Genomic DNA, 18,575 nt, shown 5'->3' on the forward strand with positions numbered 1-18,575 from the left:
TTGCAAAACTGAAATATTTTGGCCTACATCGAAATGACTGACACCTAAAACAACTACAAGCAGAAGCCCCTTCTAAATACAACCCAGAATACAACAGGGACCCAAAGTAAACATTATTTTCCTGTAAACTTATAAAATGTTAAACTATGCATAATTTACATCTCAAGATCGTAATTTACATGACACGGCTTTGCTGAAAAGATGCCAGGATTACATAATCACCCTGTTTCAGTTTGGGGTGGTCTTCCCAAGTGATCACCATGAAATATAAAGTAAGTAAACCAGTAAATGTCTCTTTTACAAATATAAAATGAATCCAACAAAATCTTCTCTCATAAAGCTACAGTATGTGAAGTTTGATGTTGACGTTCTATTAAGAAACATCTTACTAATTAGCATTATAGTGCCTGAAGGTGCATGCTGTAAAACAACACACACCAGATTAAGGGAGCTATTTAAAACAACCTATATCTTCACAAATTATTAATAGCCTAATCAGATCCTCTGTGTTATATGAACAGCTATAAAAATGCCAGACATTCTGCCTCTGTAGAAAGCTTCTTCTATGAAGAACTTCAATAAGGATGGTCTGAACAACAAGCCACAAAGTAAGAATTTAATCATTCTGTTTTCTCCCTTTCTCAGAAAACTTCTCTCATGATGCTAGAGTCATTACTTCCTGTTTCTACAATATTTCCTATGGAGTTCACAGTACTGAAAAAAAAAATGCATACTTGCATCTCCATCATTAAACTAGCTATTAAAAATTTACGAAGCTAATTAAAATAATGTTCCTGACACAGTTGGCACCTTAGCCATAAAGTAGTTAGTGAAGCAGATAATAGTTTTTAATGATGATTTCATGATGATAGTTGTGGACATAATCAAGAAGTGACTGGTATTCTTCTAGATCAACTGACAGTTAAACTGATCATAACTTTTAAACACTGCATGCATCTTCTTGCAAATCTCACTGAAACGAAGTACATCTTATCCTACACTATGGACCAAAAACAACCCTAAGAGCAAGGAGTAACAAAACAAAATGTAAAGCTTGAAAGTAACCAGCAAGCAAGCAAAACACAACTACTCAATCATACTGCATTCAAGCCACATCTCTTCCTCAGGTAATTTTGTCTTTTAAGGGCTTGATTCTACAAACATTAACAGCGCAATTTAAATCAATGGGACTATTCAGGTAAGTAAGGGTCACATCTGTAAGGTTTTGTATGACTGGGGCCTTATAATGTAAACTGTAAGGAAACTGCCTTCTTGTATGTCTGTCAGATGCCATGTATATAAATGGATCACTAGATTACTTGTTCTGTTCATTCCCTCTAAAGCACCTGGCATTGGCTACTGTTGGACAGGATACTGGGCTAGATGGACCTTTGGTCTGACCCAGTATGGCCATTCTTATGCTAAATACTGCATACATTAATAACAGCTTCACTCTAGTGTTTCTCCCCCCCCAGAACAGAATACCAGGGTGCTACTTCTTCCAAAGTCCCCATTACATTTAGCACTACTTGAGACTTGCTTACGATATTTGCCTCCCAGGAATTAGACCTGCCTAATACATAATTAAATATAGGAGTTAGACAAAAGTTAGAGAGAGCTTGCTTCAGACCATCAAGAACAATAGGTTGCAATCTGTACATGTTGGCAGCAGTTGCCAGGTAGCAGCAACTTTAAATTGAAAGCAGGGCTCCACAAGCAGAAGATCTCTGCTAAATCAGCATATGTTCTCGATGTTCTGACCCCACCCCATCTTGACATACCTTACTCATTTTGTGGCTCTCCCAGACAAATTCTAACCCCAGTACTTCTTGGAGAGAGAGGTCCTTGTAATGCACCAGGTGGACTTTTCAATGATAGGGGCTGCAGCACAAGTACCAATAGAACTCAGGGAATTAATTGGCCCCCAAGGCTTTATTATGGTTTAAATCATGTGTTTTTATTGTTATTTTCTACCTAATATCACAACTGTCCTTTTACTAAAAATTTAACCTCACATTTTTAAAGTAAAGACCATGAGTGAAGCTACACTTAATATTTGGTAACAAGTCACATTTTTACATTAATAAAAACCTAAACTGATGACACCGAAGAATACTTTACATGAATACTTTTAGAGGTTTGATGTATTCTTTCAGTTATGAGCAACTGTATTTTTGAAGAGAGTATTCATTAGCAGTGTTTACCATGATAGGTTCATGCACACAGTAACTAAAACATTGAAGGAACATGCTTCTATTTAACATACTTAAGTAGAATAAATTATTTTTACCAGATCCCAGTCTATGCTGCGGAAAAATGTATGAGACTTGATATCAGAAAATCCTGTCTCTAGCTGGCAGCCAAGCCTTTCTTTGGGATCCTGTGGAAGACAAAAGAAAACACAATCAAGACTGTGTTTGTCTTTACACTTCTTTTTTATTGTTTATCATGACAAATTCTCCAGTTTTTCACTGACTCATGTAGATTATACAAGGATAGGCAGCAGTATATAAACTATTGGTAAAATAAATTAAGGCAATCTAGTTTTCTGAATTTCATGGGTTTGAAAATTCATTTTAGACTTTTTATTTTACGACATTTCTCGTGATATAAAAATTCTGATTTTACTTAGTAAATGTGCTGTTTTCCCTATTGGCACAGATAATAGTTCCATTGACTTCACTTTGTCTGCTTGTATTAGTAAGGACTATTCATTTAATAATTGTTTGCAAGCATAGACCAATAATTAATTATCTTAGGTTTTGTACTCAGTTTCATAATAAAATTCCATTTCACTAAGTAACCAACATGCTTAGTTTTCAAATGAAGTTCCATGCTATGAAATTTTCACACAAAAAATTAGCAATTTGAAAGATTGCTTTTGGAAGCTATATGTCCTGATTTTATAAAATTTCTTTTAATTAATTTATGTTTTATAACATGAAGCTCTGAGCTATTGAATGTATATAAATAACACAATGTTGTAAAACTTACCTTGTTTAAAAATCCTTTTAAGACATGAGAGGCCTTGACAGAGAGAAATCTTGGAATCCGGATTGGCTTTTCAAGGATAACTGTTACAAGTTTAAAAAAAAGCAAACTGTTTTGCGCTCTATTATATGACATCCACTATGATTTTAATAAAAACTTTTTTATTTGTATTACTGCCTGGACAATGTGCTCCTATGGCAACTATTTAAGTTATTTCTGCAAAATTTGCCAGGCTTTACATTTTTTGTAAAAAGTCATACCATTCTCTCTAGTTAATATCTTTTCTAAAAGTATTATAAAACGGACTTTTAACGACAACTCAGAAGAGAAAAGCAGAGTATTCATTTTTGTTTTCAAAAAGCTGGAGGCAACGTGTCCAGTGGTAAGAGCAGGGGATTACGAGTCATTTGCCACGGTGGCAAGTCACTTCAACATTTAGTTCCTGCTTCCACAACCGTCAAATGAGCATTTGCTTTTCTCTAACTTTGCAAGGCTTACCTAGTTAATGTCTGTATCTCGGAATCTTCACCTGAAAAGTGCTATGGTAGCAGTGACATTTACAGACTTTCTGAAAATTCTTAATCTCATGCATCATTTCTTTCATCCCATCTGTCATATTGATAAACACATTGTATAAAGGGTTTTCATCTCCTTAAAGTCCTGATCAAGGGGTTTTATAAATGTGATCTCACATTTTTGAACAATTGAGGAAATATTACACTGGACCTGAGGTTGTGGGGATTCCCCATTGTGTCATTACAAGCCACCCTCTTCCTTCATTATAGAGTATTCCCCCTCAAGGAGTAGTTTGGAGACTAGTTATGCACTTTAAAGAGTACACAACAGTGTTTGAGACTGCTCACGCTGGCACTCAGATTGGTCACTAGAAGGTATTTCAGAATGAGTCAGAATTTAAGGCCAGAACTGCATATCACAGGCCACAAGCACTAACTAGCATCTGCACACTAAATCCAACACCCAAAGTATTACAGCCCACAGGAGACTAAACTATTATATGCCTCAGGCATAGAACAGGAGGGATCTTTGTGCACCAATGCCTGAGGTCCCTGCAATGGCAGGGAATTTTATTAAGTGAGATATACCCAGAGAATTCTGGTGAGTGACCCATACCCCATGTTGCAGAAGAAGACAAAAACCCTAAGGTCACCGCCAGTCTGACCTGGGGGAAAATTCCTTCCAACCCTCTTCCATCTCTCAGACTATGCACATACACCTTTGAAATTCACTCTTTACTAATCAAGCACTTTCAGCGTTACTCCTGTACTTGATATGGTTGTGGATACTGCTACATGTGATTAGAATAATGGGCACACTGCTACCCATGCAAACCAGTTGCTATTGAAGTAACTTATGACACTGCTACCATGAAATCACCATAAGGAAACAGAAAAAGTTATCTGGAGCAAAATTATAGGTAGATATGGTTGGTGCCCAGAAAGTTCCTTCAATGCCTTCGTATAATATAGTTTTCAAAAACCTTTCCATACTCTGGACACAACCTAGCAGAGATACTGTCTCATGCACTGACTCCCCTTTCTTTCATGACCACCTTCTGTCCCTACTGATAACAACTTAACATCCTTGTGGCAATTACAGCAGTTGGTTTAGTGGAAAAGAAACAGCACTGAAGTATTATTAATAGCCTTTGGTACAATGAGTGTTTTGCCCTTTCTGAAGAAAGTCAGTCAGGCTGTCTACTGTGTCTTCATTTCATCTCTCCCTCCCACCTGTTCTGTTTCTCTTGACTGGCACCAAGGCAAGCCAGCTGCACATGACCAGTCAGCTCTCTAGAGACCACCATCAAGTCTAATACTATTAACAAGGCTTATATTGTATTTATTGGATTAACTGTTTTAAGTGGGATAAATGTATAGGTCAGTACTCTTGGGGTATAACACACTGTAGGAAGCAACTAGCAAGTTCTAGAAGCACATCTGCCATAGTGCTCAATACATTCAAAGTAAGTTATAAAATAATGTAACAAAATGAAAGACATACAAAGAATATAAACATATGTACCAAAGAACTAGGGTGAAAGAGAAAAATATCCCAGAGTATAAGAGTAATGTGAATGATAATGTCTTTCTTGAATAGAATGATGGATTTATGTTCTTAAACTGCAATTCAAAGAGGGCATGTACACACATTCAACCCAAAATGTCTGAACCTTATTTTCAACGGCTACTTCTGAACTGTGGATCTCATTGAGTAAGTCTACACTGTAGCTGGGAGCTAGGGTGACCAGATGTCCCAATTTTATAGGGACAGTCCTGATTTTTGGGTCTTTTTCTTATATAGACTCCTATTACCCCCCACCCCTGTCCGATTTTTCACATTTGCTGTCTGGTCACCCTACTGGGAGCATGCCTCCCAGCCCAGGAAGACCAATACATAGTAAGTAGCTCCTCTCAAATTAGCCTGCTAATAATAGCTGTGTGGTTGTTGTGGCAGGGGTGATGGCTCAGGATAGGCACCTGAACCTGGACCCGCCTGCCTACCTGGGTCTGAGCTCAGGTGGCTAGTCTGAGTTGCCGCCCATGCCGCAACATGCACACTGCTATTTTTAGCAGAGCTAGCCTGTGTCTGCCTTCCCAGGCTTGAAGCATGCGGCCAGCTGCAGTCTAGACATATCTTTAGACAAAGTCCAATCTGAAAGACTAACTCGGAGTCCTAGTTTTTTGTCCCAGAAAATTAAGTTCCTTGAATGTTGAATTAGAAATACCACAGTCCTGTTTACCTACGCTAATATCACTGGTAGTCATGAGATGATGGGAACTACTGAGCCCTCTATCAAAACTTTGCTGTGTAGGAAATTAAAAGGAAGAGAAGGCACCCACAGTATGTAAAAGGTGGCTGCTAATTTTCATTATTTAGTGTTTTGTTCTTCCTTCAAAGGGATTAAAAAAAAAAAATGGAAACCCAAAACCAACAAAAAAAAATCTTAAATATACCTTGGAAGAGGTAATCTTCAGTGTTCATGTCTGGATTGTCAGTTATTATATCAAATGGAGATCTTCCTGCCATCATTTCAAACATCAGGACACCAAGAGCCCACCAGTCCACACTGAACCCTATAAGCATTTAAAGAGCACATTTTCAGGTAATAAATCCTGGGTTCTAGGATAATGTTACAACGACATTTATTGCATCATCGATGGAGATTAAGGACCTGATTCTGCAGAGAGCTGAGAATCCTCAACTCCCACCAAAACCACTAGCAGCAGGCTCAGTGCCTCACAGGAATAGCCCTTAATAGAGCACTTGGGAGAAAAATTAGTAAAGGTAATTTGTTCAGGAACTTGTAGCTGGGCCATAACGGTCCATAAGAGAGTGAGACTTCAATTAACAGTGCCAAGATAAAGGTCAATATACTACTTAAAGCTGGAAGGTACTTTAGGATTTTTAAAAGTTGTGAATGCTATGTTACCATATAGGAAAATGACAGTACTCAGGTATTTTACCATCTTAGATAGGCCACTTCTCAATTCACAATAGTAGTTAGAGTGCTCCTATAAACTACTGCTGTTTTGAATTCTATGTTTTCTGTTGTCAGATACCCTGATCCAAACAGTTGTTGTATCTGAAAGCTCAAACCAACATAAAAGGGTTGGGTTGTGGTATTTGCTCTGTAGCACAAAGCAGGAGTTCTCTTTCAGGAAAAAGCCCACCCTTTCTGGAAATATCTTTTAATAGAAGCTGCACATCCATGACTGTGAAGGTCAAAAAACACTAAAATGGTCTGAAGTACATCTGAGAAAATAAAAAAAATCAAACAAACAAACAAAAATCTTACCGGTACATAACAGAGTAAAACCATGTAAGCTTAATTAAAAATGTACTCTTAATGCCCTGCAAATCGGAACTTTAATTAGTGATTCACTGTAATTAAACTGTTACAAGTTTATGCCCCAACTCACCATATTCTTCTCCTCTTAGGATCTCTGGTGCAATGTAATTTGGCGTTCCACAGAAAGTGCTTGTAGTGTCACCAGGGCCCAATCCTTCCTATTGGAATAAACCAATTCATCTTTTGAAAGTTAAATTCTACCTGCAGCAAGTTCCCTTCAACCAAGCTTTTGTAAGTTTTTCAAACCAGGAGTCTAAGATGCCTCCATATACCAACAGGACTCCAGGGGTCAAAGTAGTGATCAGACTCCTCCCCAAAACTCCTACCATTCAAGGTAAACTTATAATTTTTTGTACAGCCCTTCATCATGGTAAGTGTGTGTGACTTTACCAGGGTGGATTTGATTTAAATCACTAGTCAGGAAGACTATTTAATCATGGATTTCAACATAAAAGTGCATTCTTGTTGGTTGTTATAACCTTAATACATATTCTTCACAACTCCAATAGATGTAGGTTTCATTTTTAGAAGGTACACACTATACATTTTTAAACAGTGATTTATTTTGAAAAAAAAAATTCATATTAGTTTTACAGCCATATCAGAAAATGAATGATTGTTTGGTTATTTCATTTAGCAAAGGTATTTGAAGCAGATATTTATGAAGTCACTGGGAGGTGAACTATCTTCAATTCAACAGGTTAATCATTAATATTTGGAGGATTTTCTTGCCAGGCTGTATTAGGAGGAGATCCCCACCAGACAGACATTTAAACTGTTTTATTTAACTAAAACAACAACGTGACGTATTCGGGATTTTTTTCTTCAACAGCAAACATAATATTTTAACAAAACAAGCATATGAATTTTTGAATTTAGTTAAAGATTCAAGTTCTTTAAAATTAGGTTTCTTTTTGTTTAAATTGTTTTTAACTAAAATAGTTAAATGAAATATTTAAGAAAAAAACAAAAAATTAAATCGACTATGTCAGCCAGGTCAACATGAGAAACTTGAAATATTGGCTTCTGCAGCTAACTCAGTCGTCTTCACCTTCATTTTTCTGTTTGTTCATAATCGGGAAAAGAAAAATAAGCTTTCCTGCTTTTTCAGGTCCCAAACCATTGCTCAATTTGGAATGAATTAGTCCAAAGGAAGAAAATATTCTTTCTACACCAGCAGAAGAAGCTACTGATGTTAAAAGCGAGATTATCTCTTCAACAGTGCTTAAGTGACTTCCTCCAGTTCACTGGTGTGACTTTCTTTAAAATATCATCATCAAACATATTTCTTGAATGGGTCTCTTTTACGGCCTGCTGCCATTGTAAGTTTTTCCTTCTAGTGAGAGAATGGTATGGTAGATCTTGAATCAATGAAGGCTAAACTCAGAAAGACCTCAAGAATTCGGAATATGCTGCTCAAACAGTTTCACTTTTGTTTCTAGTGCCTGTCCATCCCTTCTCACATTTATCTCCAGACTTCTCCTTGTCCAGATCTATTCTGCCCCCAACAATCTTCTATTAATTGAACTTTTTCAAACTTTGCACTTTTAGAGAGAGGTAAGGGATTGACTGTATGTGCACAAATTTGCAGAGGGACAATAGGGTTGAGGTCTGTTATTTCTCAACTCTATATATTATTTATTTGTTTAAAAACATTTTTGCTGTTAACAAGCATGTTCTCTCTGGAGTCAAGTCCACAGTTTGAGAACTCAAAACTAAGCATCTCTGATGGTATCTTCTAGACTGAGCACTGAGCCCCATTGGGTAGATAAAAAGATTAACCTAAATAATCTATAAAGAAGCCCCTGGAACCCTATAAGATTGGGTCCCTAATCCATGAACTATTGAACTCATTTACAATTTTTTTCTTAAACATTACATGAATATATTGTCTCATACTATAGAATTAGAATTTATAATTCCTATTCCATGATGAGATATCTTTGAGCTATAATGTACCTTAATTAAAACTATCTTTAGATAATTTTTTTAAATTAAAAAATCCGATTTTTTTTTTAAAAAATCATTGATTTTTATCCACCCTGGACGTTATTAATCCTGACACATTCATAATGTTTAATTTGTTTCTTTTAGACAAAGAATAAAGTGTTTCTCATTTCTGGGAGATTGGGGAGGTGTTTGTTATTTTTAAAGATTAAAACAATTCATAATTTTTTGCAATTGCTGCCTTTTTACTCCAGGTTATGAATTTTAGTGCTGGTGCTACACATGAGATAAGAGTCCTTGAAAACGGAAGTCCTATTGATCCCTTGAAGAGGTATATCACAAGCAGTGACAAGGCAAGCCCCTCCACAGTGCCCCACTGCTAATGTGCATAATGACCTGGAGGAACCCCTGGTAAGACTAGAAGGCAGCTCAGTTAACTTGTTCCATTCAATCGCTGGACCCTCTGAAATTGACAAAAAGGATGCTAGTTGTGTTGCTGGTTTTGGGAACTTGGCAGTCCATCACAAACTAGACTGAGACCCTCATCTAATTTCACATGGGCCAATAACTTGGAGACAACAACTGTCAGCAAGTATTAGTGTGTGTCAAAGCAGCAACCCAAAGAGGTAATATCCCATTACAAGTCCCCTGAGAGGTATGTCCTCCATAGTTCATTAGTTTACTTGAGCTTCTTAATATCTGCTTTGACGTTTATTTAAAATACAATTCATTTTAAAATCAGGCTCCAAATAACCTTCTGTAGGGCTGTATTTGCCTGCCTCAGTCTCTCTTCAGGTACAGGTTGCATTTGATCAAAATTTATGAAATAGTGCTTTCTAAAGTGCTATTCAGTGCTAAAAAGTTCCAGTGCCCAGGGACGGCTCTGGCTTTCTGGTCGCCACTTGGGGCGGCCAGAACAGCAAAAAAAAAAAAAAAGAACAACCTGCGGCACGGCCGGAGCCAGGGTGCAGGGGGAGGGGGAGGGAGCGGGGGGAGAGAGAGAAGGGGGGCGGCCAGGGCTTCAGCGGGGCGCTGCCACGCGGCCCCTCCCGCCATGCCCCCTGCTGGGAGGGCTCCACAACGCTCCGGTCGGCTGGGAGGGAAGGACGCGGGCTGCCCTGCCAGGCTTGCTGCAGGACGCTCCCGTTAGGGTGACCAGATGTCCCGATTTTATAGGGACAGTCCCGATTTTTGGGTCTTTTTCTTATATAGGCTCCTATTACCCCCCCACCCCCGTCCTGATTTTTCACACTTGCTGTCTGGTCACCCTAGCTCCCGTCCTCCACGCCACTGTCCCCTACAGGGCAGCCGAAGTGGAACAACAACAACAACAACAACAAAAAAAGCGGCCGTGCCGCCCTAGGACTAGGCAGAATGCCACCTCCTACAAGCTGCCGCCCCAAGCACCAGTTTGCTCTGCTGGTGCCTGGAGCCGGCCCTGCCAGTGCCAACTCTAATGTATTAGATTTCCAATCCTCCAAGAGAGACAGTCATTGAAAAGGGCTAATACAATTCAAATATACAGGATCATAAAAATTAGAGCTGGAAAAGACCTATTGTATTAATTCATCAAGGCCATCCCCCTAGAAGTGCAGGGTTAGTCTCCTAATAGAGATCGTATCAGATATGAAACAAATTAAAACTTTTATTAGAGAATATTTAAAGTTACAGAACACAAATTGTTGAATACACATTATAAATACCCATGCCATATCAGTTCATTCTTGTCAAAAACAACATTATACCCATGGATTGCAAATGAAGAAAGAGAAAAGCGATATGAGCTGACAATTGCCTGCAGCAGAAAATACAGATGAGGATTAGAGGTTAAGCATGTAACATAGAAAAAGAAAGTACACTAGTTAGTTAAATCAGTTCAAAGAAGCCGTCAGACTTGTCGCTTCTCAGTTAGTGGTCTAGATCTTATCCTCAGATTGGCCGTGTCCAGTAACGTGTTCAATATAGTGGTATCTGAAACTATCAACTACTCTATCAGCCTGGAGTAGTGTCTGGGTACCTTACAGTCCTGAAACAGTCTCATTCTTGCGGTCCCAGGCACCCAGTGCTCTGACGATCAGTGTGTGAATGGCAGTGGAGTATCCCCATTCTCTCAAGGTATCAACCAGGGTGTGTGGGTCTATTTCTCCATTTTCCATTCCTGTGTCTCAATGAAGGGAGCGACCCGATTCTCGAAGGGGATTGTGACACCCTGGCACCCCAATATTCACCACTGTCATGTAATTAGGATATGTTTTGTACAAAGTATGCCTTGTGAGGTTTCATTCTAAAAATCTTAATATACTAGACATTGATATCTCATTGGAATGTATGTGCTATCATTGTATGTGGCTATCATTGTATGTGAAGGTAGGCTATGTAGGTGTTACTGAAACATGTTGTGAGTTTGAAATCACCCACAAGCAGCCTTTCAGGTACAACAGTAAAAAGGCCAACCAATGTAAATGGCTTATTGAGGAGATGCACACAAGCACAAGGATTACCCCAGGAACTGTGTACAGTAGAAACCTCTCAGAGATAGCACTACACAATGGGAACTGTTTGACCCAGGTCACAACAAAAGAGCTTTCCAGCAAGTGGGAAGAATATATAAAAGGGGGACAATGACATCATGATGGTACCTCACTCTCCCTACAACAATACACCTGGAAACACTTGAGGGACAAGGACTGAACTGTGATGGTCCCAGGCTAGAGGGATTTTTAGCCTGTGTGTGAAAACCCGAGAAAGCCAAGTCAACTTGTGCCTTAAGAATCTGCCAGCCTGTTTATCACTCAGGGTGAGAATTTGCTAATTCATATCCTACCTATCTACTATGTTAAACTGTTTGTGGTTTTGTTTATTTACTAAGGTAATCTGCTTTCATCTGTTTGCTATCATGTATAATCACTTAAAATCTATCTTTTGAGGTTAATAAACTTGTTTTGTTTTGTCTAACAGCAGTGTTTGTGAAAATTATAACTTGGGGCAGAAAGCTGTTGCAGCTCTCTCTCTCTCCCCCCTCACATTGAGGGAGGGGGCGAATTTTATGAGCTTACGCTGTACATTTCCCTGTACAGTGCAAGACAGTATAATTTTGGGTTTACACTCTGGAGGGGAGTGCGTGCCTTAGCAACTGGGAGGTGCCTTAGCTGAGCCTTCCCATGCAGAGCTGATCTCAGCATCTGTTTGTGAAGCTGCAGCTGGGTGTGTCCCTATCTGTGTGTGTGTGATGAAAGAGCAAGTGTGGAGAGCTTGGCAACTTATCACAGCACCACAGTGTGAAAGGGAGCCCAGGCTGGTGGGTCAGGTGAGCTCAGTGGTACCCCAGTTCCAAGCGGCATCCTGGGGGCGGGGGGGAACCCAGGGACCCGTCACAGGGATAATTCACTTCTGGTTCCTCATCATTGATCACAACATCCAGTCTTAGCTGGCAGTTGAAGTCCGGAATAGAAGAGTTAACGAAAACCGTTCTCACAGATGCTGAAATTGCCTTAACAAACCTATTCTGCACAGCGTTGTGGTGAAGTGGCTATGCTCTGGAATGGGGCTTACAGCTGCACAGGACAAGAGGCACGGTTTCATTCTCATAGCTACATCTCTGGTATAACATGTCCCTACACTTCATCTCAGTCAAAAGGTCAAGAATCAATTACTATCTAACTATGGAACCCCTTGTGACTTTGGCTCCCAAAGTATTGTAATAGAATGTGATTATTCTAAAATAAAGGCAAGTTACAATTCATTTTCTTCAATGAAATTATGTGGGTGTAAAAGCAGTCTGGCCATATCTGGTCCTGAGATTGAATTTAGTTAACAGTTCTGTTGGTAATACATGTGAAGGAACAGAATTCAGCACTCATAGCTGTGTTGAATCTGCAGGTCTAACAGGACAAAAATAGCAATAACTTTATTTTTGTCCACAAATTCAGCAGTGTGACTTGGAATACAGCCAAGAAATAGATTTGTTGAGCAAGGTGGTGCCATTTTTCAGATGTAATTTTTCAGAGCAGAACTGCAGTTTAAGACTAAATTCTAGGCTCCAGTTACACTTACATTAATCTAGGCAAACTTCAGGTCTCAGATTTACTTTGGTGTTGCTGGCTGTAGAATTTGATTCGACAAGACTATCTGACACAACTAGATTAACATATACAGATTCACAGTAGAATTATAAGGAAAGGCAGAAAATCAGAGGAGAACCTTACCTTGCACATGCCATAATCTGTTAACTTGATATGACCCTCTGCGTCTAGCAGAACATTGTCTAGTTTTAAATCTCTGTAGATTATTCCTCTCTCGTGTAGGAAGTTCAGAGCAATACAAATTTCAGCAGCATAAAATCTTAAACAGGAAAAAAGAAGAGCCATATTCATTACTAGAAGAATTACACAAAAGTTGGCATAACTTGAAAAACCCAATGACAGTTTTTGAAACCAAAGGAACAAAGTAAAAAGGAAAAGCTAACAGAGTCCCAGAGCTTCTCACCATGGAGAGGATAAAAACAACAAACCCCCTAAATTCATCCCAAAGTAGCTGTTACAATCAAAATATGAATAATTAAAAAATATAGCCACTGTCTACAAAGCTAAAGACTTATAGCAAGTAATTTTTTTTCAATCTGATATTGAAGAAATTTCCCCCCCCATCATACTATTGAACTTTTCTCTGAAGCTGTAAAACTCAAATACTGGGTATCAGAACTGGATTTCTGAGCTGGTAAAATCTACACCAACTATTCTAATGCAGAGGCAAGACCTGTGTCTATAATACCAACACTTGCAAGACAGTACTTTTTAATAGGTTCTGTTTAAAACTCCCTTAACTATGTTCACCAAAACACTTAAACCCTACATCAGCAATGCACTTCAGAGAACTGTTAATCAAATATAAAAGCAATGACAGTTAGTTGTTCCTATTATCAAATGCTTTATTTAAAAAACGAACAAACAAACAAAAAAAAACCCTCATGTCCTTGTAGAATACAAAGGTTATTTATCTTTCAAATGAACTGCTTTCCAAATTTAAGGTTGAGCTTTTTAATTGGAGAAATTGGAAAAGGTCCAGAGAAGAGCAACAAGAATGATTAAAGGTCTTGAGAACATGACCTATGAAGGAAGGCTGAAAGAATTGGGTTTGTTTAGTTTGGAAAAGAGAAGACAGAGGGGACATGATAGCAGTTTTCAGGTATTTAAAAGGGTGTCATAAGGAGGAGGGAGAAAACTTGTTCACCTTAGCCTCTAAGGATAGAACAAGAAGCAATGGGTTTAAACTGCAGCAAGGGAGGTCTAGGTTGGACATTAGGAAAAAGTTCCTAACTGTCAGGGTGGTTAAACACTGGAATAAATTGCCTAGGGAGGTTGTGGAATCTCCATCTCTGGAGATATTTAAGAGTAGGTTAGATAAATGTCTATCAGGGATGGTCTAGACAGTATTTGGTCCTGCCATGCGGGCAAGGGACTGGACTCGATGACCTCTCGAGGTCCCTTCCAGTCCTAGAATCTATGAATTTTTTTTTAAACTTTCCAAATCACCTACAGCAATTTCCCTTGAAATTTTTATATTCTCTTGCTGTCATTTAAGATAAACTATTTTATGTTGTGCTTTGTAATGATACTATAAGAAAATTATCACATTTATCAATAGTAAAATACCTTGCATGTTCTTCAGGAAGTTTTCTTTGCCGTTGCATATGAAACATGAGATCTCCCCCATTTACATACTCTATGACAAGAAACAATCTGAAAATATACAATGCAATAAATGGATTTCAACTCAAGGAAAACTGTATTTTTTTAATTCCATAAGACTCACATTTTTACTAAGGTCATAGTTAATATTTCACTCCAACGACAACAAAATCTAAAGTTAAAAATGTTCCTCTGAGTTGCCCTCTCAAGTTAGGCATTTAAAATTGTAATTACAATAAAAATTAATAACCATTTAGAAACAAAACAAGAGCATCTATTTAATTTATAATACACCCATGTCTGTGGTATGTAGATGACATCCATAATTTAAAAGCATGTATAAGAATACTTCAATAGAAAAACACAAATGAAGAAATTGATTTGAACTTAATGAAGGTGTACCTGTTTAACACTAGGTCTGAGTTTGGCATGAAGCCAACATAACTACCCAAACATATGAAAAGGATAACAGAGGTTGCTGAAAGTAACCAAGTACCATTGTGGGCTGTCAGTGTAATACAGTATCAGATGTATATTTTAAAAGTTTAAAACAGTCAGAGATTGCGACAAAGGAATAAAATATTGTCACTGGAGTATGGCAAGTAGATGATAAATTGAAAACCAAAGGCTTTATCAAAAACAAATGCAGGAGCAAAATAGTCACTAATTTTCAAATAACGAGACATTTATACTATGAAAACATCTTATTTTAATGGCTATGTCTATCATATCAAATGACTGATGCAGATTGCAATGTCTGTCTCCTGAAATAGGGAATAGTAGTATCAAATTTCTCCGTGTACTGCTACTGAATAGCTGTATTCTGAATGGCTTAGAAAACAGACTGTTAGATTATAAGTACGTTTTAACATAACAGTGTACTTAAAAAAACAAACAAAAACAAACAAAAACAGTTTCTCATTAGATGAAATTTTATTATTTGCCACTAAATAAGGATCAGTCATCTAGGAGTCTGGCACAGATTTACTTTGATATAATAAGTATTAGACAAAATACTGAATACTGTTTTAGACTGAAGGTGTTTTTTTTTTTAAATCAAGCATGAAATCTGAAGTTTCATATTTGAAAAACAAAGTTTACACACATAGGCTTGTTACATTTGAAACCAACCAAAACACAAGTCAAAAGTAAACCTATTTTAAGATGACTAGTTTTATTATTAATTTACCAGCATTAAAAAGGTCAGGAAGCACTGTAGAGTTTTGAGCATTAATGAATATACAACTATTATGCTGTTATTTGCACTAGCTTATGAAAAGCCAAAACTGACACACTGAAGAAAGATGTCTGGAGACACACTACAGAGAAATGTAGAAAAACAAATTTATGTTTGAGCAACATAAAAGAGTTCTAATGATTTCAATCACATATGATTCACAACAATCCTCCTCTTCCAAATAAAGTTCTAAATTGTATCAGGATCTTTATACGCACCCATAAAAATAAAGATAATTCTATTTATATGCTGAATACAACAATCCGAGCTCCCAATGCCATTCTGTGAGAAACATTCTAAATTCGAAGGATACAGAAATGCCTGGCTCCGTATGGCCACCTGTAATAAAACTAGGAGTCTGATGAGTTCAGGTGTGGCCATTTTTCACTAGAAATGGAAATTAAATTTGGTGCGGCCAACAGGACCAGCTAAGATTATAATAGCTCTGTTCTTTGACTTTGACTAGAAACTTTGACACTAAAAGAATCTGAATGTGAATGCAACTGAACAATCCCCCGCCGCCCACGGTAGCAGAAGCTAAACTAATACACTTATTTTTTCAACCCCTTGCCTAGTATAGGATACAGGTCCACCTTAATATAAAAAGAGTATGATCTCGTAACCTTGGGAAAATCCAATTTACCACATCATAATTCAACAACAACTCATAAAAGTCTCATCCATTGGCATCTTAACCTGCATGCAATGATTCTCTACTTCATAGCACAACACAGTGTAATCAGAGAGGACATTGACTAATTTCATATGTAAATTTCTGTCCAAAGCAAGACAACTGGCCTTAGCCTTCTTTGCTTTTTGTTGATAAATCAGCATTGCTTATTACTTTGCATTACAGAAAGGCAGTATTGTCAAGCAGGGGTGGTTACAAAGATTTTGCAGGAAACACCAGAACTTTATGAACATTTTGGAGACAGATGAATAAGCAGCCTGGGTTTTTTTAAGTCTGAAACATATCTTCAAAGACATTGCAATAACCATTATGGGTCCAATTCTGTAATATTCTACATAGTATACCCCCTGAAGTTAATGGCTGCATTATCAGGGCCTATTACTGGCTTTTCAAAACGAATTTTGCAATGCACTCCTCAAAACACACAAGAGAAAATGCAGTAAGGGTAGGGAAAATACAAGTGGAATGATCAGCCGTATGAAAAGACTTATTACACACCGGAGGGAAGATACCATATGTGGGAAAATATGATCCATGCAAACTGACAAGGTTAAATAGTCCTACAGAATAGCAATATGCTGAGTGAGTGTTTCTCATGAAAATGGAAGCTGCCTCAGAAGCAGCTTTTCTTTATGCACCCAATTATTCCAGAATTAAAAATTCTTCTCTCTACTCCTTCCTTTCCCCACACATATTTGGCAAATTCTCCCCACTGCTCATCCAATTCTAAAATACATACTTTGTAAAGATTAACCAATATAGAAGAACTGATGAATTCCATCCAGAGAAAGCCCTCTGAAAACACAATTCCAAATTAAGTCAAAATCCAAAGCAAAGGACTGACCACCTTCTTTTTGGAGATACTTAAAAAAATACACTCAGTTAAGTACCATGTGTACCTCTCTTACTGTAACAATAATAAATGACACCGATTCCTAAAAATGTAGGGAACTGCATTTTTTGTACTGTAAGGATTAGTGACATCATCCAGGTAAGTAAAAAATGTAGTGAGAAATTCTCTTTTATACTATTTCTCTAAGTATATACATTTATTGTAACTTTGTTATTGTTAACAAATACAATCTAAAATATATTTAAGTTTAAAAGTAAAAATCGCACACCAAGCATTGATCTAATATTTAAAGGTGTTGCTTAGGGAAAGAAAATTTCTAATACAGGACTTAAACATAGAGCTTACCCATGTTACTGTTTGTTTCCTGTGTGCCGATTATCAACACTACTTGCACTTGAATAAGTTTGCTTCCTCACAGTCAGTTTCCTGCTTCCATTTGATCCTGCAGTGAAGTCATAATGCTGAATTTGTGACATTACAACAATACCCAGGACAACAGACTTAAGTCAAACACAGATATTGGTTTCACTGCAGGATTAAAAAGGAGAAGCAAGGCTGGGAGAAAGGACTAAAAACAATCCCAACAACAAAAGCAACACAGAAAAACACTGGACAAGTACTTTATATTCATTTCCATATGTTCTCTTTTTTCAAACCTGCTCCAGTATGAAAATCTCCCAAAGAAGTGACATGCAAAGGACTTATCTAAACTCTGATGTCAGCCCTCCTCTTGTTTCTTATGATGTTTATAAGGAAGCCTGATTTAAAAAAAAAAATTCTCTGTTTTTTACATTAGTCATTCAGGTCTCATCTGTCCTGGAAGACACCATGATGAGATTGAAGTATTAGTGAAATGACAACGTCACAAGAGCCAAGAGAGTGAAAACTTAGGAGCAGAAAGGAAAGGATTTTAAAAGGTAATATTTAAAACTATTTTTGTTTGTTTTTCTGATCTATTACACTTCAGCAACCTTTTCCTTCAATTACTCGGTGAGTGGTAATATATATTCTCATAAATCCCATAGGCTCTTATGCAAAATCAAGAAAAGACCAGAGCTGACCTTGCTAGTATTTCTAAGCTAAAAAACAAGCAGAAATTAAAAAACAAAAATAAAAACCTTTAGACCACTTTTTTCATATATCATAAAGCAACAAACAAAAAAGGCAAACACCCCTTTTTAAATAACATCCTTTACAGGTCACCTTTGGAACTCCTTTGCTCTTCCTGGTCCACAATAACCCTACCTTATTGATCTTCAGGGCAAACTGAAAAGCCCATTTATTTCCACTAGCAGTGAGAA

The 18,575-nt window shown here is 37.6% G+C and overlaps 1 protein-coding gene across 11 annotated transcripts in view; it reads right to left on the reverse strand.

The window, feature by feature from the left end:
- Positions 1-18,575, reverse strand: part of PRKCZ (protein kinase C zeta) — a 168,304-nt gene that overhangs the window by 24,577 nt on the left and 125,152 nt on the right. For 10 of the 11 annotated variants that reach the window (XR_010594238.1, XM_065575098.1, XM_042852824.2 and 7 more), the window contains 6 exons: positions 14,458-14,544; positions 13,012-13,147; positions 6,930-7,017; positions 5,964-6,083; positions 2,995-3,074; positions 2,291-2,380 (listed from right to left, as the gene is read on the reverse strand). Coding sequence is in view for 9 of the 11 variants with exons in the window: in XM_065575098.1 (XP_065431170.1) it covers positions 2,291-2,380; positions 2,995-3,074; positions 5,964-6,083; positions 6,930-7,017; positions 13,012-13,147; positions 14,458-14,544 (601 nt within the window). In the remaining 2 variants the exon portion in view is untranslated. Of the gene's footprint in view, positions 1-2,266; positions 2,381-2,994; positions 3,075-5,963; positions 6,084-6,929; positions 7,018-13,011; positions 13,148-14,457; positions 14,545-18,575 lie in introns of all 11 variants that reach the window. The other variant, XR_010594237.1, reaches the window with a different exon arrangement.

Source organism: Chrysemys picta, chromosome 21, assembly GCF_011386835.1.
Source record: "Chrysemys picta bellii isolate R12L10 chromosome 21, ASM1138683v2, whole genome shotgun sequence".
Classification (NCBI taxonomy): domain Eukaryota; kingdom Metazoa; phylum Chordata; order Testudines; family Emydidae; genus Chrysemys; species Chrysemys picta.